General features: G+C 48.2%; 7 protein-coding genes across 7 annotated transcripts; 5 read left to right on the top strand and 2 right to left on the bottom strand.

Moving 5' to 3' along the window:
- Window positions 1-105: 105 nt before the first annotated feature.
- BHQ10_005613 (uncharacterized protein) lies at window positions 106-2,207 on the top strand (the record flags this gene model as incomplete). Its single annotated transcript, XM_040878109.1, has 10 exons — window positions 106-258; window positions 317-457; window positions 511-549; window positions 608-669; window positions 727-753; window positions 810-1,062; window positions 1,115-1,508; window positions 1,571-1,763; window positions 1,818-1,892; window positions 1,955-2,207. The coding sequence occupies 10 exons, from the start codon at window positions 106-108 to the stop codon at window positions 2,205-2,207; spliced, it is 1,590 nt and encodes a 529-aa protein (XP_040734117.1).
- Window positions 2,208-2,732: 525 nt separating this feature from the next.
- On the top strand, window positions 2,733-3,776 carry BHQ10_005612 (uncharacterized protein; the record flags this gene model as incomplete). Its single annotated transcript, XM_040878108.1, has 1 exon — window positions 2,733-3,776. The coding sequence occupies one exon, from the start codon at window positions 2,733-2,735 to the stop codon at window positions 3,774-3,776; it is 1,044 nt and encodes a 347-aa protein (XP_040734116.1).
- Window positions 3,777-4,385: 609 nt separating this feature from the next.
- Window positions 4,386-5,312, top strand: BHQ10_005611 (uncharacterized protein; the record flags this gene model as incomplete). The annotated part of the gene is made up of 2 exons (XM_040878107.1): window positions 4,386-4,599; window positions 4,663-5,312. The coding sequence occupies 2 exons, from the start codon at window positions 4,386-4,388 to the stop codon at window positions 5,310-5,312; spliced, it is 864 nt and encodes a 287-aa protein (XP_040734115.1).
- A 206-nt stretch (window positions 5,313-5,518) lies between these two features.
- On the bottom strand, window positions 5,519-6,660 carry BHQ10_005610 (uncharacterized protein; the record flags this gene model as incomplete). The annotated part of the gene is made up of 2 exons (XM_040878106.1): window positions 5,519-6,404; window positions 6,494-6,660. 2 exons carry the CDS (start codon window positions 6,658-6,660, stop codon window positions 5,519-5,521), a joined length of 1,053 nt encoding a protein of 350 aa, XP_040734114.1.
- A 2,070-nt stretch (window positions 6,661-8,730) lies between these two features.
- BHQ10_005609 (uncharacterized protein) lies at window positions 8,731-10,510 on the top strand (the record flags this gene model as incomplete). Its single annotated transcript, XM_040878104.1, has 3 exons — window positions 8,731-9,225; window positions 9,275-9,564; window positions 9,613-10,510. The coding sequence occupies 3 exons, from the start codon at window positions 8,731-8,733 to the stop codon at window positions 10,508-10,510; spliced, it is 1,683 nt and encodes a 560-aa protein (XP_040734113.1).
- A 1,169-nt stretch (window positions 10,511-11,679) lies between these two features.
- On the top strand, window positions 11,680-20,530 carry BHQ10_005608 (uncharacterized protein; the record flags this gene model as incomplete). The annotated part of the gene is made up of 3 exons (XM_040878103.1): window positions 11,680-16,284; window positions 16,334-20,415; window positions 20,467-20,530. 3 exons carry the CDS (start codon window positions 11,680-11,682, stop codon window positions 20,528-20,530), a joined length of 8,751 nt encoding a protein of 2,916 aa, XP_040734112.1.
- Window positions 20,531-21,370: 840 nt separating this feature from the next.
- Window positions 21,371-22,843, bottom strand: BHQ10_005607 (uncharacterized protein; the record flags this gene model as incomplete). Its single annotated transcript, XM_040878102.1, has 5 exons — window positions 21,371-21,853; window positions 21,907-22,256; window positions 22,308-22,333; window positions 22,394-22,455; window positions 22,505-22,843. The coding sequence occupies 5 exons, from the start codon at window positions 22,841-22,843 to the stop codon at window positions 21,371-21,373; spliced, it is 1,260 nt and encodes a 419-aa protein (XP_040734111.1).
- Between the last annotated feature and the right edge of the window lie 1,090 nt (window positions 22,844-23,933).

Here is a 23,933-nt window from a genome sequence, read left to right as displayed (position 1 = left end):
GGTTAGACTATAATGGAGCACAGATTTGGAAACTATATAAGGTGTATAAGAAGCGTCTCATTGAAAATCATTCCGTGTGAAGTAACTAGGTATACACATGTAGCCATGTCTGTCGCCATTACCCAGCTAGGAGACCGGGTTGACCCTAACGAAATCGACCATACGAAGCCCTCGGCACTCAATGGAGATGTGGATATTTCTGCTGAAGGAGGGACCTGGAAGCGCTACGTTTGGGATTCCTTTGACCGGTCCCCTGAAGTAAGGCCAAAGAATTCATGCTCAGAAATAGCTGGTTAACCTCAGTTGATTTATCTAGGAAAGACATCTTCTGTTCAAGCTTGATGCACTCTTGATTACTTTTGGATGCCTGGGCACCTTTATCAAGTATATTGACAAATCGAATCTTCAATCGGCTTACGTTTCGGGCATGGAACAGGACCTTAAGCTCTATGGGAATGTGCGTTTTCTTGGTGGCTGGCGACTCATTTCATCGCTGACTTTGATTTACAGCAACTCAATTATGCCGTAACCTGCTATAGCGTTGCCAACGTAGGTGCAATCTTTTACTGTATGTTTTCGGGCGCAGCATGTTAACTTTACTGCATAGATCATAGGTCTTTGGCCCTCTAACCTTGCTCTAACTCGAACCAATCCGAGATATTTCATCCCGTGAGTGCTTCCTGAGCTTTTATTTATCTTGATTATTATCCTGACATGAATCGTTAGGCTCATCGAGCTGGGGTGGACAATTGCGTGAGTAATTGACTCAGTATGATGAACTTTAAACCAACACTAACGAATCTGTCAAGAACATTCACGCAAGCTGCGATGAAAACACCGCTTCAGATGTATGTGATTCGAACTATCGTCGGCCTATTTGAGACAGGTCACTACTCTGCAATTGTGTATATCTGCGGTGCCTGGTATCAGAAAGGCGAATTGTCCAAACGTCTAGCCATCATCAATTGTGCGACTGCCATTGGACCTATGTTCAGTGGCTACCTACAGGCAGCGGCATACGATGGACTGAACGGTGTTCATGGGATGGCAGGCTGGCAATGGGTATGCTTGAGTATTTCAAAAGGTTGGAATCTCAGCTAATCAGGAGAGTCAGCTTTTCATAATCGACGGCATAATATCCCTCGGTATTCTCATACCGCAATTCTTCCTCTTCCCAGACGTCCCAGCTCGCCAAAAGCCTGACTGGATCTTCAGTGCACAGGATATCGAACTCGCTCGCGACAGGAATCCCAGGGAAGGGCGAATTAAACAAGGACGATTTACTCTGAAGCAAATGAAACGTTGGATCTTCACGCCAAGTATATGGCTGCTTTGGGGAATTTCAATCGGAAATTCTATAGGAAACTATCCTTCAAATTCTATGGCGTTCTGGTTCAAGGCGTGGAATACGATCAAACCTGGCTCGTATACCGTCGCTCAAATCAATAATTATCCCACCCCTATTCAAGCGATTACTGTGGTCATCACGATCGGCATGGCATGGTCAAGTTAGTTCTCTCCGTTTCCCCTGTTATCATCGAATCAACATGTTAAGGCGATATACTTGTAGGTGATACATGGCTCAAAGGGCGTCGTTGGCCCATGCTTGTGCTTGGAGGTGTTGTCAACGGCATCGTTTGCATATTGCTCGGAGCGACCCCTGTCTTCCCCAAGAACAAGGCATTTCGGTGGTTCTTATACTACCAAACAGGCTGGGGCCAGGCAAGTAATAGCATGTTTTGGGCATGGACACAGGAGATCTTGTAAGCTATCGCATTCCCCCCTTTGATGAGGGTGTCTTAATAAGATATCCCTAGAATCGGAGATCCAGGAACTCGCGCATTTGCATCAGCTGGACTCAACGTCTGGGCGTGGGTGTTTATTGCCACCGTGTAAGTCCAGTCTACGCAACTAGCGCACTTACAGGCTCCCACCGTACTGACCATCCTCGCAGCCCTCTTGCCGTCTTTCAAACCGTCGATCAACCGGCAGTCGTCTCCGGTAACTACACAGCGGCTGGATTTAATTTCGCAATCGCCATTTTTGCGTTGATCCTGGCATACATGCGCCATCAAGAAAGTAAAGGTTTGGGATCGGAGCGCCAGCAAGATGGCATTGACTTTGAAGAACAATCCGGAGAGACATCCGGTAGGGAGACGACGCCGACGGTGAAGATCCCTGCCAGTAACGTGTCAGCAATATCTTGATTCTGAGTGGTAGCTGTGATGAGAAATCGAAAGTCTCCATAACGTAGTTAGAAAGGGCAAGGAGGAAGTCGGAATGGGAACCGGACGTTTTTTCCAAACTAGGAAATATTTTTATTTTCAACATAATAGTGTGTATGTCGTCAAAGACACTATATATCTTAGGCGCATGCTCTACGGATATTCGCATAGCCGATTACTTTCTTATATGCGTTTTCGAAAAGGCATCATTGCATCCCGCAATGTCGCAACTCGACGATCACAAACTAGTTTTTTGGCGCAGAGTAGAATACTTTTATGGTATGCTGCTTGCTATGTAGCATTCAAGGTACTAAGGATGTTGGCAATCGCCCTATTATGGCGTGCTGGCTTAGGTAGAGTCCGGTCACGGCGAGAAAAGCGAGCCCTAACTCAGCTGATCCATCATACTTCGAAGCCTTCCACTTCATTCTCTGTGCGAGAAGGTCGCCCTCATCCTCATCCCTCTTTTGGCTTTTATCACACCTTACTGTCTATATTGGGCTTGCAATGTCTGAAATGGAATACCGTTTCCTCGGCCGAACTGGCCTCAAGGTCTCCGTGCTGTCTCTCGGGTCCTGGATAACATACGGTGGCCACGTCGATGACGAACGAGCATTTGAGTGTATCAAAGCCGCCCACGATGCTGGAATCAACTACTTTGACACGTCTGAAAACTACTCGGCCGGCGCCGCAGAGGTGACTCTTGGCAAGGCCATCAAGAAATACGGATGGAAACAAAACGATCTCGTGATCTCCACAAAGCTATATTTCGGCCAAAACAATGCTGCCGACCCATCGCGTCCTCTGAATAATGTTGGTCTGTCGCGAAAGCATATTCTGGAGGGCATTGACTTTTCACTTGCGCGATTACAACTTCCATATGTCGATATCGTGTTTGCCCATCGACCTGACCGACAGACGCCAGTGGAGGAGACTGTGCGCGCTTTCAACCACTTGATTGAAACGGGCAAGGTGTTCTACTGGGGTACATCCGAGTGGACCGCCACCGAAATTGCAGATGCGTGGGCTGTAGCCGATAGATTAGGGTTGATTGGACCTGTAGTTGAGCAGCCGCAGTACAATCTTCTTCACCGGTCCAAGGTTGAAGATGAATTTCGCTATTTGTATCCAAAGTACGGCACGGGCTTGACGATATGGAGTCCCTTGTATCAAGGAGTCTTGACTGGTAAGTACAATGGTGTTGATGCGCCACCTCCAGGATCACGGTTGGCAGAAGCAAAGGATAAGCCCACCGTGGCCTTCCGTGAGACTTGGGGCAATGAAAAATGGCAGAAGAATCTAGCACTCGTCGAGAAGTTAAAGCCACTGGTGGAGGAATTTAAGGCTGAGAGTTTGGCTTTGTTGGCCCTAGCTTGGACGCTGAAGAATGAGAACGTTAGCTCGGTCATTTTGGGTGCGTCGAGGGTGGAACAAGTTAGAGAGAATGTCAGGGCGTTGGAGATTGCAAAGAGGCTGGGAGAAGAGGAGTTGAAGAAAATTGATGAGGTCTTGGGGAACGCTTCTGTCGTTCCGCCTCAGAGATTTGGTTAGCTGTATATAAACGAGCAATGCAGAATGAAGAGTACCACACCAGCAGTTTGAAGCAGATTAGGGCACAAAGGGCGAGCGGTATAGGCCGAGAGTGCAGTTTGGTAACGCGGAGGTAATGACACCTTAAATACGGGGAAGGACCCATCGTCATCAAGGAGCTAATTATGGGGCAATCCCTTACTGATCGATCACTCAAAAAGTTAACGTCCGATCAACAGAACCCCAAGAACCTATTTTAATTACTCCGTATGTAACTTAACACAATTATAACGTTGGTTACGTCCATACATGTCATCAATCGTCGACTAACGCGACTCAGTTGGCCGAGTGCTATATCCCCAAGTGGTATCTGTAACGGTACCTGACGACCTCGTGTTTCGCATCCTCGGTCCTTGTGATTTGGCCTCTTGAATTGTGTCAGCTGCCCGTTACGATGCGCTCCATGACATAAGGTTTGTTCACCTGACCTTTGTCCTCACCTTTGCCTTGAAAGGCTTTGACTGACTAACTCGGGTTTCAGAGTTCTGCAGTATTCAACTCACTAAATCCAGCTCAATCGTCAGAGCAAAATCAAAAACAACGCAAGCGGGATAGAATCTAGGGATAGCAATGCAAACAGCTACGTCTGTCTATACAGTCACGTCGAAAGCGAAAACTACGTTATTAGGAGAAGAATACGGCCCGATGAAGGAGTCAGTGTCGGGCACACCATGTCCGCATTGCGGCAGCGACTCTGTTTCACACGATGCGACAGCCGCGCAGCAACGAATAGAGGAGTTGGAAGCTCAACTGCTGATCTACAGCGAAAAAGCGTCGGAAACTGGTATGTTCAACATGGCTTCCTAGATCGTTCAAACGGCAAGCAAGCATACTAAAGTGATAAAAGCGGTCAGATTAGCAGACTACGAGAACGAAATCCACAGCTTGCGACAACAAGCACAAGCCTGGAATAATAACCACGAATCTACCGCAACTACAGCCGCAGCCACGGATTACCCTCCCAAAACACCCGATGCCAATGCACAGCAGCAACAACAACAAGGCCGCTTTGCGAACTTCGCATCCTACTTTCCCTACCGTCGCACGGGCTCGCGAGCCGGGTCAAAAGACTCCAGCACACCACCACAAACCTCCTACTCAAACTACACCAACAGCAGCCCTGGCGGAGGAGGAGGTCACACCAGCCCCAGCGCCAACACCAGTTTCCACTCGCACGATACCGCCTCCTCGTCCGACCCAACAACAATAACAACAAGCAACGCGCTCGCCCTTCAAACAGCGCTGAACCGCGAACAGGGACTCCGCAAAGCCGCCGAATCGCAACTGTCGCAAGCCCACTCGGAACTCGAAGAACTCACCGCCCAACTATTTAGCCAGGCGAACGAAATGGTTGCGCAGGAACGCAAGGCGCGCGCAAAGCTGGAGGAGAGGGTGGCGTTGCTCGAGAAGCGGGATGGGGAGAAGAGGAAGAGGCTGGATCGGTTAGAGAAGGCCATTGCGAGGGTGGAAAGGGTGAGGGGGTTGATTAATTCTTGATTGTTGTTTTGTTGTTTTGTATGACGTTGTACGAGTTATGAGTATTCATGCATGGTAGGAGCTTGTATTATAGGGGTTTGGTTTGGAAAATGAGGTTTGGCGTTTCGCCTGAATTGTTAACGTTTCATAGTACACGAATTGATGCACATTAACAAACACATTTGTTTCATGGTAAAAATATAAGTCATAATCGTCTATTCGTCCAGCTAATATCCCAGATATGTCATCAATCGTGTATAATAACTAATCGCCAAAGCCAACCCAACGCCCAGAGTAATGATAATGAATAAAGACTGCCGTTCAGCCGTTCCCAACTCTCGAGATTGTTGATGATGTCCGTGCAACTCCTCGTCCTGCCTCTTCCGCTCCAGCGCAACCACGACGTCAACCTCCGAAACAATGTTGATGCAATGCTGAAATAACACTTTCGCTTCATGGATGACATCCTCTCGTTCAGCCTCAGTCAGGTATTTGCGCGATGCGTCTACAAACGCGGCACGAAAAGCGCGTTTGATATCTTCGCCATCCTCGTCACCATCAAAGGACCAGAACGATAAGAAGTTCGATCCAATAGTAGAGGCAGCTTTTTCGGTATGTGGTGGTTCTCGAAACCAAAACTCAGGACCCGCGTTGGCGAGTTGATCGCGTATCCACCTTCCGCCGTTGAATAGGGCCATGTACATAATCCACGAATACGCGAGAAGGGTGTATGGTTTCTTCTGCGCGGTTTCGGTGATGTGTGCGACCGCGTCTGTCAGGGCGGCGTCGTGTGCGGCCGGTTGCGCGACGGATACAATCTCGTCTCCCCATTCGCGTTGCAAATTAGATATGTCCGAGGTAAGGCGCGCGCTGCGGTTTATGGCTGGGATGTAGGCTTCGGACAGTAAGGTGTGATACCTGACTTGGTCGTTGTTGGGGTCATGATTGGTAGGAGATGTGTGGAGGTAATCGCGCCATGCAGCTTCAAATGCGAGATAAATGCGGGAGAAGCGTGATATTCCCAGGGCGTACAGATGCGGGGAGCTGGTTTTGGGTGGTAGTGCGAGGGGCAGACGGCCGACTACGGCGTGGTGTAACGTGTGATGAATTGCCCTGATAGCTAGTAAGAATCCAAATCTCCGCATATACCACGTACGTGTACGTACGTAACTTTTTGACATCCAGTCAAATTGGAAACTCACCTAGACGCCGCATGTATGTGCGCGGGAAGGTCGATATGATTTTCATCCCCATCATGGTCTGCAATATCAACAGACTTGAAACCGTCGGTCACGGTACCGCTCTCCAGAGTGGAGTGGGCCTCATCCGGCGATGAAGCAGGAGAAGTAGCCAGAGAAGAAGAAGTCATGATCTGCAACTCCAAATTTCAATGATTGATCGTGGCAATCACATCTCTTGCTTGCAGCCACAAGCCACGGCGGAGGTCAAAGCTCTCTCTGTCTCCTCAATATGGATGAGTCAATAGGAAGGCGAGTTAGTGATGAGTCGATCTAGGAGTCAAGGCGAGAGATGGTGGAAGTTTAAACGAGAGACAAAGAAGACGTATGATATAAAGAAAGAAAAAAGGAAGAGGCGAGTGGTACTAGTAGCATTGAAGAGAGTCAGTCGCCTCTGGGGAATGATGTGCTGCCGGGAATAGCATGCAAGCATTCCTGGCCGTTGCTTTCTTGCATATCTTCCGCGCTTGCCCGCTTTGGGCCTCGGTCCCAGGGTCTAGACAAAAATCTAACCTATATTGGTTAGTGTGCGAGGAACAGATCTAGCCTCACCCTATAAGTCCATCCTGGTCAGCCACTTTGTATACTCACTCTGGTAGCCATTTGAATGTTCGGTGCTACAGTATGACCATGGTGCAGATATCGCCCGCCAACAGAGTCGTGTTACCATGCCGACTGAGGTCAGAAGACGCTTCGAGCCGTATGATCGCAGTCTGGAAAAAGCAAAACAAAAGAAAGCATGAAACACATTGTCAATGTCGACTGCAGGATTTGAAGAGTTAACATTCACGCATCTTTAAATCAAAGAGAGTATGCATGCTCTGTAAATGAAGCGGGAACAAGTATGGAGTGACAAAGGATGAAACCGTGTAGATATACCCCGCGTGGCTGTTTCAACACAATAGAGACAAGAGTATTGCATATACTCGGTCCAGTCTCAAGCTTCTTTGTTCGTCCCTTGTCTTTGTTCAGTGCCGCGGCAGAATAATCTTATTCTAGTCGCAAGGCTCGACCGCGATGGAGACAACTACCAAAAAAAAAGAGACGGATGTATCGATCTACGATGAATCCATGCTGTCAACACACCAACATGGAGATAAGACTACATAGTACCGTGCAGTGTATCCGGCGATGAGATCGGTAGGCGCGTGTCTGTTATATCCGTCTGCAGGGATTCGGTAGCTCAACCACCGATGCCGAGACCTACAAAACGTGCCGGGTCGGCTATCGGCACGTCTGGCAGGGCTCTTATTGGGCGCTCATATTAAGCCAAGGACCCACCAGCCCACCAGCCCACCAGCCCACCACCTGGCCACGCTTTGCTCTGAAAATCAGGCAGCTCGAATGCCAAGAGAGAACAGTGTACAATCTTCACACTGTGACAAGTACGCGTAATCGCAAGGGATTCAGATGACCGATCACTTCAGCAGTTTGGATATTGTACGTACTATGATCTGTGACAGTATGACTGATATCTGCACGGCAATTAATGATTACTGACAGGTGGCTATGGCGTCATCGTGATCACAAGCGCCATTGCCTGCGATCTTACTATGTAGACACACTACTTCATACAGGGTACCTATTAGTTTCGATCCGAATCCCTGCCGATTTGTAATAGATGGATTAGAAACCACACTACATCTAAGTTAGCTGCATACTACTACAGAGTAAGTACGCACTGCGTACTCGGTACGTCGCTCGCATTACGTACCGACGGGAAAAAAAATAATTTATGGTGGGGCTTCAAGTTATCTCCGATGCTTTCGTTGATTGGTGGTCTTAACCAACAATCATGAAAAACGGATATGTCTCCTCCTACCGATCAACTTTGTCCGCTTACCAAGAACACGATTCAGAAGCTTATGTCCGTTTAGCTCTAAAAAAAGAGCGAGCAATTACAAATGGGTCAACTTGAAGCACAGTACATAAAAGGGGAGGGGACCCAATGCAGGAATAAAGAACTTCCAGAACATCAGAAACAAAAGCGGACTGGCTCACGTCTGAAGTCAATTTCTTTGATCGTTCTTTGTCGTGCCTTCCCTGCGCTTGCCAGTACATAGTAGCTCCTGCCTCGCTGCGTACTTACCCACCTACCAGGTACGGGTATTAATGAGATCATCTCTCCCGCAATAATCTAACCGATAAGTTCGTCTAACCATCAACAACCTCATCTGTACATTGTACTCAGACTGACCGTCATGGCGTTCTTTGATTTAGAAGAAATGTCGTTCTTCGACTCCCAATCCACAACCCCGACGAGGTTGAGCTTTGATCACTCCCATGATCAGGACGAGCATATTAAGCGCTTAGAAACGATACCAAGTGTCTTCCAAGATAGCCATGGCGAAAGACACAACCCGGTTGATTCCAGCCCGAGTCGCTCTCGACGAAGTTCGGATACGAAAGCAGAAGAAGATTTAGAAAAGGAGGCCGGATTCGCAGCCCCCGCTTCGTCCAAAGATGCTGCCCCGGAAAAAGATCCTAATTTAGTCGAATGGGATGGTCCCGATGACCCTGAGAATCCCCAGAATTTCTCGCCTGCCCGAAAATGGGCCATCACCATGTGTCTTTCTTCTCTTACGATATGGGTCACCTTTTCGACTAGTGTGTTTAGTCAGGCTACCCAGGTCACTGCCGCCGAGTTTGGTGTATCAGATGAGGTCATGATCCTGGCAACCAGTCTACCACTTTTTGTATGTTTCCAGGCCTCGCTGATGTCAACCCCGCGCTAATTATCTATAGGGCTTCGCACTTGGTCCGTTGTTATGGGGTCCCATCTCTGAACTGCTCGGCCGAAAAAGGCCATTGTTCTTTGGATTCTTGGTCTTTGTCATCTTCCAAATCCCCGTCGCCGTTGCTCAGAATCTTGAGACCATTATGCTTTCTCGTTTCTTTATTGGTTTCTTTGGCTGTGCTCCTTTGGCTATTGTTGGAGGAGCTCTAGCTGATATCTGGGACCCTGTCGACCGAGGAGTAGCCATGGCCTCGTTTGCTGGTGGTACTTTTGGCGGTCCTACTTTGGGTCCTATTCTGTAAGTTGCCGTCCCCTACTCAATCTGAGACTTATCTAATGTTGATAGTGGTGGCTTCATCGTTCAATCTCATCTTGGCTGGAGGTGGACTGCTTGGATTACCTTGATTGCCGCTGGTTTCTTCATGGTCATCGCTTTCTTTGTTGTCCCCGAGACATACCCTCCTGTCCTCCTTCAAAAACGCGCAGCTCGTCTACGAGTCGAGACTAAGAACTGGGCATTTCACAGCAAGTTGGACGAGAACCCTCCCAAGGCCGGCGATATTCTTACCCGATATGTCTCGCGCCCTTTCCAGATGCTCTTCCTCGAGCCTATTCTACTCTGCGTCACCATTTACCTCGCTCTCATCTATGGTATTTTGTATCTGCTTTTTGAGGCCTATCCATACTCCTTCCAGGAAATTCGTGGCTGGAAGAGTGCCGGTGTGGCTGCCTTGCCATTCTTGGGTATCTTGATTGGAGTCTTGCTTGGATGTGCTTTCATCATCTTCCTGACCAAGACTAGATTTGCCCGCAAGATGAAGAAGCACGGACGTGTCGTTCCTGAAGAACGTCTAGTACCCATGTTCCTTGGCTCCGTTCTTCTGCCTATTGGTCTCTTCTGGTTTGGCTGGACATCCAACAAGGATGTCAGCTGGGTACCTCAAGTGATTGCTGGGATTCCCATCGGAGCCGGTATTCTTATCATCTTCATGCAAGGATTGAACTACATGATTGACGTGTACTTGATGTTTGCCAACTCCGCTATTGCCGCCAACACTCTATTCCGAAGTGCTCTCGGTGGTGGCTTCCCACTCTTCGCTACGCAAATGTACAAGACCCTTGGCGTTCCATGGGCAACCAGTCTTTTGGGATTCTTGACTGCTGCTATGATTCCCGTTCCGATTTTGTTCTTCTTCTATGGAGCCAAGCTCCGTGCCTTGAGTCGCTTCAACCCGAGGCTATAACCTTTCTGTTATTTTTCATCATCTCATATAACACACTGCACAGTGTACAATTTTCTCTTTCTATTTGCATTTGGGTGGGATTAGCGTGTTTATTTGGGTTTACAGTGCATTGCATATATAGACGGCATTGTGATGGACTGGATACAATACTTGTACCCTAGCTATGAATTAATTACATTTCATTAACTTTAAGCAAAGAGCACAGTATAATCATGATATATAATGCTATTGTTGAACATGCCTAATGTGATATGTGAGGTGTCTACTCCGTGTTCGCACAGTACTGCAGTGTAGGACAAGACGTGTACAGCATTCAACCAGACTGAACACATCAACAAACTTATTAGTCAGGGGCGTAAATTTAGAGCATGATATATTCATAGCCCCAGCCAAGTCATATAATTGCCAGTGATTAGTATATATTAGTACAAGGCATAATTATCCTAGGGCATAGTTATGGCCAAGAGACCGACGGACGATGACATAGTTCGTCCGGCCTCCCGAAGATCAATATGGAGCTTACCAAGATTTGGCGGTGCTAAGGTTATTGGCTGGKCCGGTTGCGACTTCCCGGACTCGCGAACTACTCCTACTCGACAGAATCTAGACGTTACACTCCCACCGTACGTCCCCTCTTTGACATTTTACCAACTAATATCCTGGGGATTGTGCGATAACAGTTACTCTTGGACAACTCGGAATCATCGATATAAACCGAGTGGAAAGACAACCAGTTATTATTTGGTCATCAACATCAATCCCAACGTTGGGCTAGCTATCCACCGTTTAGGAAATCCTGCTCGACCCAGCGAATCATCGGACGATGCGCGTTTCCCCATACCCATAGTTCTGATTGACCCCTTGACATCTGACACACAGTCAATACACCTCGTCCACGCTTGACGGTCGCAAATATTCACTTGTCAAAATCAGCTAAATCGATAATCCCCTCTTCCGTGCACGCCGCAACCGAATGATGAGCTTGAGTCGCGGGAAACGGACCACACTCGTTGATGGATGCGACCTGAACAGGGGCGATCTTGCAATCTGAATGGATACAAAAACCATAAATACAGTCGCGCGCGAGAGGCAGTGGCAGTTGCAGTAGCACTCACACCCCTTGACAGCTTGTTCAAAGGACCAAGGAGGTGTCGTGTGTCCGATCCGTCATGTTGTTGTTCAACCCCACCACTATCCTGGTGGCATTGCTACTACTGTACATCTCCTCCTTTATCCTCTTCGCCTTCGTACGCGTTGCGACCGGAATATCCATTCAACGAATCGGCTATTTTTCGCTCCGCCGCATTTCGTACGCACCCCGAGACGGAGTCCAGATCGATATCAGAGGCTTGGGCCTCTCGTTACATCGTCCCTCGTTCTCCAAGCCGACGTGGGTTCGGCTACGTCTGACCGATCTCAAAGTCACCATCGATCCGAAACAGCTCAAGAATGGGAACGGAGGCACACACGCAACCAATTCTTCGTCTTCGTCCGCCGCGGCATCGAAAAATAATTCGCCGGAGATCCAGCAACATGCTACTTTTGGTGGTGCACCGAAAAGCTCGAAACGGAGCGAGACTTGGAAACGGCTAACACGGTTGAAGGAGCAGATTAAACGGTTGCATAGCTATATACACTGGTTGGCCATGGTGGATGTGCATGCCTCGAACACCATGCTATCCTTTGTCGATGCTGGAAGTATACAAGTTGGGTCGTTGACGCTGGCGGTTGATACACGGAGGAATATGGTGGAGCGCGGTCGATTATTTCGCCATAAAAAGCAGCAGATGCAGGAACCACGGCCTGCGGAATGGATTATGAATGTTAGGAACATATTGCTTGCGGTGGATGGACGGGAGCCAATGGAGTTGCTGGACAATCTTCAGGTCAATATCCATGGCCACCTCTATCGCGATCTGGAGGGACTTAGAGATACATCCGTCGCTGTCAAAATTGGTCGACTGCACTTTCCCTATGACGATTTGATGACTCTTAGCCAGCAAATTTCAAGAAGTCGAAAAACACATCACAGACAAGACACATTCAGCGAGACCGAAGATGAAATATCGTTCGCTGATTTTGTGGAAGAATTGGACAAGCCTGGATCTAGAGAGGAAGCTATTGTGCAAACGGTCGCCGATTCAAAGGAGTTCGTCAGTTCGATACTGCGGGGTATCGAAGAGATCCAGGTTGCATTGAGCTTCTTCCGTATTTCAAGGTCGTTCCAACCCTCCTTGAAAGAGCAGAAAGAGATGCAATTAAACCTGGTCACTCACGAGATCGGAATCGACCTCCATCGTATGGACCCGAACTCGCCAGCTCATCGCATGTACTTTCAGAAGCGTGATGTTGCCCATCAAGCTTTATTAGCCGCCATATCGCTATCCGTGAGCATGGAAGACGGTTCTGGGGTAACCGACAGGCTTCTCTACATACCTATGGCTACAACAACCATTAAAACTACCCTGCCCTCAAAGACAGTGAGCTTCTCCGACAAGCACGATGCATCAGAGCGCAACAGCAATGTCTTGTTCGCCAACATTGTCATAACCTCCCCCTCTCTAGACATGGAGCCTCGCCATGTTTCACAAGTCCTTCGACTAGCAGAAGCGAAGAAATCGCCTCCTCGGCGTAAAAAGCGAGACAATCACCGGATCATTTCACGCCTGCTGCCCAAAGCCAGGATCAACTTTTCCATCCAGGAACCAGTTGTACGTTTCGTGCTACCCATACCCAAAGAAGCTCCAGTCGATGGTGGAGACTACAACCTTCTTATATCCTCTATCTCATCCGTATCACTGGACATTGAATCCTTTCACTCAGCCGAAGCTGGCTTCCATTATTCCCTCTCATCAACCTACCGTGTTACCTCCCACCAGCTCTACTATCAGACMCCCGCCGGTCTCAAACATAATCTTCTCCAAACACAGGACATGGAAGTGCGCGTTCACTTGAACGCAACACCCGAAGTCTGCGTATTCGTGTCGGGAAGTCTCAACTCATTCTCGGTCCATATGGTGAACCCGCACGTCAACCGGGGCATCAAACAGGTCATTGAACAAATCCGTGCTCAAATGAAGCCTAGAAACCGCATGCCAACTACAAACACGGAGCAAAAGTCTAGCTTCCTACGCCGTCTTCCTCCCTGGTTGATGCGAGTTCAATTCGAGGCCAATGAATTGACTTTCGAGGTTGCTGGGCCACCCCCTGGATCATCAGAGACAAATCGCGGTGTCGCCCTTCACCTCGATTCTTGGACCGCCGACTACCGAGCCCAAAAGCTTGAGCCGACCAGATCGTCTACACGAAGACGAACATCCAGCAATTCCTATTCTAATATAGGAGATGACTCTCCTTTCCGTTTCCCTCCTACTTCCCCACCTCGAAGAACCGGCAATGGCCATGCCGACGGAAGAAGACTGGCTGTGCACATTAGAGGACTAGAAGGTTTTGTGATTGAATCCGAGGACTACATGGAGCCCGAGTCTTTTCTATCGCTACCGCGGTGCGAAGTCGCGTTAAGTACGCACAGTGACCTTCAAGGTCCTATCTTTCATATCAACTCTGCGATCAAGGCTCTTTTCCTTGAATTCTCGCTGTATCGCACTTACTCCTTAGGAATAGCAGTGAACGTACTAGCAGAAACTTTTATGCGATCTTCTGCTACGAAACGATATACATCTCCCTCTACGGACTCCTCGGCTTCATTACCTCCGCCTCCACGATCACTGGCACAACGCGCAGAACTTACTACAGTTGATGTTCGCGTGGGACTTATACGGGTCAAGGGCATTATGCCCAATAATCCACGTCTAATGTTGCAACTATATGGTGTGGCAGCCGGCAGCCACCGTTGGTCGGCTCCATTCTTTAGATGCCAGCTTGCCCGCTTACATGTCGCTGCACCGAAGGTTCAGAATGTGTGGGCTCGAATACTGTCAATGAATACCGTTAGAGTTGATTTGCGAGAGTCTAAACGTCGGCATGGCGACGAACTGCGAGACGAACGATCTATTGATGTCTCGGCAGACTGGATCCGAATTGGTGTTCCGCACCACTTGATAATGCATCAGGTGTTTGACAACTTTACTGTCACTTTCAAGGCGCTAAAGACTTTGTATCAACGGTTCAAAACAAACTCGGACATTGACATTTTGGAAAAAGAACCAGAAGGCCCCAAGATAGTACCGCGGATTTCGTTACGCAGTCGAACACTGGCCTTCCAGCTAGAAGACGATGCGTTTGAGTGGAAACTCGGCTGCATTTACCGCGCGGGACTTGTGGAGCAGCGCCATCGTATCGCCCGAGAGGAGGCCTTTAGACTGAAGACCCAGAAGATTCGCGATGCCGAGAATAGGCGAGCTTCGTCACGCTTTCGTGCACATTCTGCACACCCAGAATCTCGTCTAGGACGAAGGAGTGAGGATCGGAGACGAAGTGCAAGTATAGGCCCGCGGGAATCTAGGCAATCGTTTGACGATGAACCCGATAAATATGGATGTGCTCGCTACAGGACGGATGGGGCTGCAAATATTTCATCTTCCGCGAAAGTGTCGGACAAGGAAGCTTGGGCTCGCCTGCAGGAATACAATGCCCGAACATGGAAGTCAAAAATCGATGCCGCAATCCAATTCCAGTCAAAGGCTATCAGTGAATTACGGAATATTTTTGCTGGTGCCGATCAACCGCCAGAGGATGTTGAAGATGACGAGCCGATTCTCGCAATTCCTAATCGTCCTGCACTCATGGCTGCTCTGATCAGTGATGTACATCTGATAATTGATAAACCGTCTTTTCCGGTGCAGGAATACTCGCGGTTCCTGCACCGAATCGGAAAAGGCATGCCTATCGATATGAAGTTTTCCCTACTCATACCTATGAGTATTCATCTCGACATGGGTGAGGCAAGAGTTACACTACGTGATTACCCTCTAGACTTGCTTCATATTCCTGCGCTACGTCCTGGCCAGTCTCCGCGAGTACCGAGTTGGTCTCTGCAGACAGACTTTGTCATTGCAGAAGAATACCGCAATCGCGAATCGACACGAGACGTTCAGGTCTGTGTCGTCCCTCCGAGTAAACTTGCTGACGGCCAAATGACAGATGGCTTCTATGTCACTGTCCGGCGAACCATAGCTCCAGTCAAGACGTACTCAGAGCCAACTATAGATATCAATACAAGCTTACCAACAAGCATCACTTGGTGTATGTCGTACCAGCCGGTCATACAAGATATGATGAAGATCATCGAAGGATTTACAAAGCCTGAAGTTGATCCATCAGAACGTGTGGGATTCTGGGATAAGATCAGGCTGAGCTTCCACTCTCGTATGAAAGTGCGATGGAAAGGTGACGGCGATGTGCATCTACGCTTGAAAGGATCCCGTGATCCGTACATCATTACAGGATTTGGGGCTGGCTTCGTGATGTGTTGGCGAAAAGACGTACAATGGAACATTCATCCGAACGATGACCCTAAAGAGTTCATGACCGTTACAAGTGGAGAATACGTGCTTGCCGTGCCGGATTATAGTCATGAGGCATGCTATTCGTATGAATACGCTCTGGAAAACACCAGGAGTCTACCTCCTAGTGGACAAGCGAAGAATGCTGCACATTTTAAGAAAGTGATGATGAAGTTGTCAGGTAGTGTCAAGTGGCTCGCAGGGCTGGTTTTTGAGCGTAATGCCGATACTGGTCGGTCTTTTGATTTCAAGTCTCATTACGATGTCGTTCTACGGAATCCCCATTACATTGAAGAGTCACAGAGAAAGGTATATTCTTGATGTTCGGCTGCTTGATGATTGACTAATTAGTTGATAGGACTACGACGCCTACCGTGGCTTTCGAAGCAATCATATTCACCTCTCCGTTGCAATCCTGGCTCCAAACAGCGTGGACCAGACCAGACCAAACTACAACACCGTTCATCTTACCCCTCGTCTCTTTACTCATTTTTTCAACTGGTGGTCTCTATTCTCTGGAGTCATGTCTCTTCCTGTCCGGCAAGGCCCTCTTTGGCCTGGGATTACTAAAACGAGTAAGAAGTTTGGCCGTCATTTGGCAACCGTCAAGTACAAGTTACTGCTCTCGCCACTTTTTGCTTCACATATCTATAAGCACAAAGACCCGGAAGACTATGGAGAGGACGTGGTTACTGCCACTGGCATCAAAGTTCGCCTTGCTAACTTCAAATTTGATCTCCATCAACGGCGTGAGCGCGTACAAACTCCGATCAAGGGTCGTCTCAAGCAGATGAAGTCCAGTGCTATGCGTATCAATCAAGCCGAATTGGACTTTGAGGCAGCTGACTTTAGGGCTGTCTCTGCCAGTATTGAAGGGACCACTCTGGACGACATTTTGGAAGATCACGGAAACATTGTCGAGTCGTTTCAGCAACCACTGCCTGCGGTTGATGTGTCTCGCTTCAACATTCCAGATCAGGATTATACATGGATTGATATGGACGATTTCGTTGAGCTGGACTGGATACTCCCTCAAGAGTCTAATCCCAAGACTAAGATCCTTCCTCTTGCATATACCCCTCGCTTCACATACTTCAGACAAACTGATCATGGCGATTCGCCGGTCACTGAAAATGGAGTCAATCAATTCGGTGATGAACCTACCCACGAATGTGTCATGTCTCAGGGTAATGGCCCGTGGCAGGTGCAAATGGACCTTATCAAGGACCGTCTGGCCAATCTTGATGTACAAGCGACGAACCATGAGTTGCAGCTCAGTGAGCATGAGCTCCAACTTGTTAACGCAGGGGAAGAGAATCACGAGTTGAAAGTGAAACACGAACTGTTGGTTCGTCAAGCTGAGGCTTTAGTCAGACGGCGCAAGTTTCTGAATGCAGGGCTACGACGTCTCGAGAGGCTCGTTCTTGAACAAGACTCTCCGACTGACGACAGAAGCGATGACGACCAAGGTAGTGAATCTTCTTCCAGGAGCGATAACGAATCGGACAGCGATAAAGATGCTCCTCAGTTAGAAACAAATTACGAAGCCCCAGACATTGATTCGGCCAATGACTTCAACAACCGCTTCACAATCCATAACCCCCAAGTCAAATGGAACAATTCTCTGCGAGATATTATGGTTAGGTATGGCCATCAAGTAAGTCAAAGGCGGGGGTTTGTCTACTACATGTCGCAACAAGCGGTCAAATTCATTTCGGATATTGTTGCCGAACAGAATAAGAACAGTCGCCGACATAAAGGACTGTTTGATGAGTCACCGGTCCGCGAGGAGAAAGGAGAAAAGGATGACGATGATAGCGTGCAGGACCGTATCGAACAGTTGCTGCATGATGCTAAGCGATTCGTGAGCGCGGATGATCCTTCAGCTGCATCGGCGTCAACATCAGCTGAGCGTTCCCGTCCACGCTCGGCTGATTTTACTGAGCACATATCGTCAGAGTTTACTCCGCAGCACAGCTACCACCTCCGTCTTATTGCGCCTCAGATTCAACTGCAGAGTGACAAGAATCCGCGCTCTGTGACACTGGTGACGGCGAAAGGCATGACTCTTAAAGTGCTGTCTATCATGGACAAGCGTCGAGTCAGTGACGATGTTAGTGGATTAGTCCAGCGCCGATTTTCGCTAAACATGGACGGCGCTCAGTTTTTTGTGGCGACACAGAAGAATCTCAAAGCCCATTTGCAATTCTATGCAGGCAACAAATATGGCAATGCACCTGGATCCGCCTGGCCGCCTTGGCTCACTTTGGAAGCTATGTTTGACTTTGAACTTCTTCCGTTTGGTTTTTCAAGGATTATTCAGCGGACTTCGGCAAGCCTTCGATATGACAAGTACAACAATCTTCGCCTCAAATATAATGACGAAGTTTCTCAAAATGACGGTGATGCCGCGCATTATCATGACGCTGCCCATGGACGTGTCGACCAAGTCTGGGTGAACTTTCCAGACGTTAGAGCTATTTGTGACTCTACCGAATACTATTCGATATACATCATTGTATTGGATCTGTTGCTATACAATGAGCCATTGGAAAAGGTCAGAAGTGAGAAGTTGGAAAAGATCATGTTTGCTTCGGATTTCAGCGACTTGCGCGGCGCACCGGAGACTGTTTTCAGACTGCAGGAACGTATTCGCCAGCTTGAAGAGATAAAAGAATACTTCCAAGTTCAAGCACATCGCCTCGACACTCAGGGCTGGCAGGATAGGATCACACTTGAAAGGGATCTGGCCAACTGCGAGGAAGAGTTGTTCTTTATCATGAAAGCCATAACCACATCGCAGAGAAGGACTGACGAGCGGACTTTATCTCAGTCTAGTGCTTCCATGCGGTATTGTCTGTCGGCTTCCGATATCGTCTGGCACTTGATGAGAGATAAGAACGAGCCGTTGGTGGAGTTCCAGTTACGCAATGCTTCATATGAGCGAACAGATAACACAGACGGATCGAACCATAATTTGATCGAGGTTCAACGTTTGTACGCGCTGAATTTGTTGGAGAACGCCATCTATCCGCAAATGATTGTTCCTTATATGGATCACAAGAGTCGTACTGAAATGAGTGGCGATATGATGCTTCGTGTCCAATGGTACATGTTGGAAGCTGTCGCGGGTATACCGGTGTTAGACCAGTTTGAGGTGAATCTCTTCCCGCTCAAGGTTCAATTAGAGCGAGAGCTAGGCAAAAAGTTGTTCGAGTACATATTCCCTGGTGTCGGCTCTAACGCGTTTGAGAATGGCGGCTTCTCCCCGTTCATGGTCAAGCATATCAAGCCCATGAACGAGGACGAAGAGGAAGAGGAAGCTGAGGCGAGCGGCGTTGGAACGCCTGATTTTGTGTCTACACCGCGCAGTCAAGGCAGTACCTCAACAGGAGAAGACCCACAGGATCTTACAGGTGCTGGGTCCATTGAACTGAGACTGCAGCCTACAATGACACTTCCGGACAACAGTCACAAAGCAGCTCAACCGACCCGCTCAAACCGACTCAAGGTGCCACCCTTGACGAGAATCCATAAAGACAAGACGGACAGACCGGGGCTTGGTCTTCGTCCGTCCACTCAGAGTGGTATCAGCAAGAAGAAGTCTACTGAGAGTCTGCGTGCACTGACGCGAACGTACACCGAGAAGTCAATTGGAGCAGCGTCTAATGCATCTGGTAGCACGGGTGAGAGCAAGAAGTTCTCGTTAGTCAAGGGATCGAAAAAAGAACAGACTGATGACCTCACTCAAATGATGTCGCGCGCCTCGAACTACATGATTCTTGCACATGTCAAGATCAACGATGTTGTGCTTTGCCTGAGTTACAAAGGTAAAGGAGATCGCAACATTGAAGACGTACACGATTTCGTATTCCGTCTACCAGTTCTCGAATACCACAACAAGACATGGTCCAATCTCGAACTTGCCCTGCGTCTGAAGAAGGATGTCATCAAAGCATTGATCTCGCACGCTCCTGCCATTCTGGGTAATAAATTCTCCCACCCGCGTCCCAGTAAGCAGCAGCAACAAAGACTCCGAGAGCTAGCGTCCTCGTCACAAATGCTACCTGCCTCCGACACTGCTCTCAACAGCACCATCAACCTGGCCTCTGCGACGCAGAGCCTGAGTAGCCGCGACTCAGCCAGCAGCCACCGTAACCCTCTTGTATCAACCTCCGCCTCTTCCTCTTCCGCTCACATCCACGGTCCCTCCTCACTAGCGCAATCCGTCAGCTCCGGCGCGGGGACATATCCACTTACGAAATCCGTCTCGTACTCCTCGTCCAGCAATTTGAGTTCCCGAGAACCGAGTATCATGATCAACGATTCCCCAGTTACAAGGGACGATAATTCAATTGCTCTGTCATCCAACCGAAACTCGAGAGAAGAGCGTCGTCCGATGACGTCGCATAGCATTGGAGGCTTTTCGCAAGATGAAAGGTATGTTTACTGCTATATCGTTGTGAGAATTACTACTAATTTGTGATATAGTTCGAGGAGAAGTATCCGAAGTCTCGGTCGCAAACTCCTTCATCGCCACACCGTCAACGACTGATCCTTTCTGCCTATGGCTCAATAAAAATCACGACATACAGACACACCGCCACTCTTTATGCATATGTATATGCATATTCGTTTACTTCCTTTCTCCTAATCATTGCATGCACTCTTGGCGTTCTCTCCTCATTTCTTCTTTATACATTTATTCAATTTATCAATTGTACATGAATACGGCATGCGTGACGTGACGGCCTATTTTCATCATCGTTTCTGTTCTCTTTCTGATTTTGGATACCTTTTTTTTTTGGATGCTATTGCCATTCTACTATTATTGTGTTGCTTGTGCTGCATTGGGGTCTTTTAATTAGCAATGGATCTGGTTTGACAGGTAGATGGAATGGGTATATATATAGATAGGTTTTGTTTTCATTGGTACTTCTTTCCTTCCACCTCCCTTCATATCGATTTGGCTTAATTGCACCATGTGTAGTAAGACTTAAGGTGTAAAGGGGTAAGAAATGTCATTTATCGAGATACATATACAGAAACGACACCCCTCCAAATTTTCCAACGTTCACCAAAAGCATTTATATCATAATCATACACAGATGGAAAGAATTGAGAAAAAAAAACTAAATCATTCTTCAATTTCTCAGTCGTGATATGCCGAACTCGGGAAAGGACAAGGGGAATAATGTGAACGCTGCATGATATCCAGAAATCAGAAACATGAATGAGTAAAAATCCCAGTCTGTCGAAAAAAAAAAACTCCGCGTGTATGATTCTCCCGTCGTATGAATCAATGTGCCAAAAAAGTATGTGTGTAAATGGACAAAGTGGTGAGAAGGATTAGGTATGTTGAGGGTATAGATATATGGTTTATAGTATCAAATATTTATTGTTTCTCGACGTCTCGATTTGGGTCGATATTGTGATTATCATTATGGATGTTGGTCGGGGAGGTGGTTTCGTGATCATGCCGAGAAGCGCTTCGTTCAAGACCGCCGGCGCCGATGGTGCCTTCTTCCGCCGTCACGGCAGCGACGAAATTCTCCTCATCGCCTGCAGCGCGGGTGCTGTGGTCTGCGACGACGTTGTTACCAACGTTGTCGTGGACGGTGCCCGGCCCCTCGATCGTGGATGAGCTTCTTTCCGGCGAAGTCTGTTTTTCGCGGGTGGTAAAAGGCAAGATGCGCGCTTGGAATGAGTTCATGCGAGTGCGAGGGTTGGCGGTGATGTCGTCGGTGAAGGGCTCGCCGCCATGGTTTCGTTGCACCATGCCCCAGGTTTCTTTTTCGCGGCGGAGTTCAGCGCGTACCCAGGGGAAGGTGATGAGAGTCCAGATTCCGGCCCAAGCGAAGGGGAGTGACCAGCCGAGCTGTTGTCCATTAGTGAGCCAATTCAACATAGGATGGGGTAGGATTGTCATACTGTATAGGCGACGTTGATCGGAGTAGTAAAAATAATAGCCGTAATAGCTGCAGCCGCAATCAAAGATCCGCCCGCCCAGAAACAGTTCATCTCGAAAAGCATGCGTCGGAAATACGGACTCGACAAGTACCGTTTTCGAAGAGCATAACGAAAACTCTGGCCGCCGCCTCCGTCCACGGCAACGATATCTTCAACAAGCACGTATAGAGCGGTAGGCATAACGGAGCCTTGCGGAGTGGAGGAGATGCGGAATGGAGCTTTGTGGCCGGACATGCGTAGGATGTCGAGGGTGAGGTGGACGCCGCCAAAGTAGAACATGACGGTGGGAAGAGGCATGGCGAGAAGACGGACTGAAATAGGAGTCAGTATAAGGCAAGATGCAAGCTGGTAGATGAACGTACTGTATGGGACTGGATGGACGGTTCCACTGTGATTCAAAATCCGTTAGATTACAAGTCATGGTGTTGAGTGTTCGGTATGGACTTACACAATCAGTTCCACCGCTAGCATCAACCACACGATGGTGAAGTTAATTTGAAAAAAGTCAAGCTGTTCTTCAATTAGCAGAAACTACTTGTAGGTAAATCGAAACACTTACCCATGACTTTCGTGCATTCAGCGGTCTTGCTCGTGATGTGCTTCTCACCAAATTATACAATCGATAAAAGTATTCAAAAACAGACACACCCCCCAATGCCGCTGTGCTAATAGAGAAAACCAAGTTCAGCGACAGACTGGTCCCATATCGAAGCGCAAAGTAGAGGATGAGTGGTTGTGCGAGAGTGTCGATAACAAACAGCGTCCAGAAGAACGCAATGGAGCGTTTTCGCTGGCGCAGAGAGTATGGGAGCGGCGGAGGGCCGTCGGTAGTCTCGACGGTGGTCTCGACGGTGGTATCGACGGTGGTCTCGACGGTGGTATCGACGGGGTCGGCCATCTGCGACGATTGATCGAACTGATTGTACGAGGCTGATATCGATGGATTGAGACCAGTTTTGACTCTTTTGCTGGATTGGGCTTATTAGGTGGAAACAGTCTGCCGGCCGGCGTTCATGGTGACAAGTTGGTAAACGGTTTGTGAATAATATGCTGCAGAATCGACGAAAAGCAATGAGAGTTAGGTCAATTAGTATCGCCCTGTAGGTTTAGTAGTTCGATATTTGTATGATGGTGGTTTGTCGTGGTCTGATGAAAAAGTAGTCCGTCGGCTCGTTACTATGTAGATCCGCGCGGCCAGCGCCAAGCCGGCATGCCATCATGATCATCGTCTGTGCACATGACATCATGTCTTGCTGCTAAGGAATGCTTCCTACTTGTTACTTCCTATTTACTTGCTTATGTCTATAGAAACGTTATTATGCACTCCAGAATACGAGGTAAACGACATCATCCGCCGTCATAATAGCATACCGGTGCAATCAGTGCAATGTCTGCATTGGGGGACCTGAAGCATCGCGATCTGGCTATATGGAATAAAAATGCCGAGACAAGCATAATATAATTCATAACTATTTTCTGTCGAACCTACCCTCACCATTAGGGAATAGCTCTGAAAATTCTTTCACCTATCACCTCCAAATTGAAAGAGACGACTCATCGCATGTCGGCCGTAACGAATACCGACCGCGCCGACTTTCTATCCGGAGCCCTCCGGCACAGCCTCAAAGATAGCCAGCGATGCATAGTCTAGCCCATCAAATACTGCAAATGGTCGTGCGTAATCTTTACCAAGAAAGAATGGACGATAAGGAGAATTGAAGGCAAAAAGGTCAAACGGAGATAGATCAAGAACCCTAACCCTAAAACAGGAAGCTTCCTATTTGGTCTTAGCTTGAACCATATCACAGCCCTCAGCCCTAAGCCCTACTCGACCATTGCGAGATATACTTACTGATGTGGGACTACAAACGACAAAGTTACCTCGGACTTGCACATATAGACGAAGGTTCATTGATCCACATTTAGGGCCTCCAAGGAGCTCCGAGAGCTACTTTTTCAAATCCTCACTCATAGCGAACCGATGGCAT

This window comes from Talaromyces amestolkiae (genome assembly GCF_001896365.1).
Source record: "Talaromyces amestolkiae strain CIB chromosome Unknown scaffold10.1, whole genome shotgun sequence".
Lineage (NCBI taxonomy): Eukaryota > Fungi > Ascomycota > Eurotiomycetes > Eurotiales > Trichocomaceae > Talaromyces > Talaromyces amestolkiae.
Note: the sequence above shows the minus strand (reverse complement) of the source record. Positions and strands in the feature narration are given on the sequence as shown.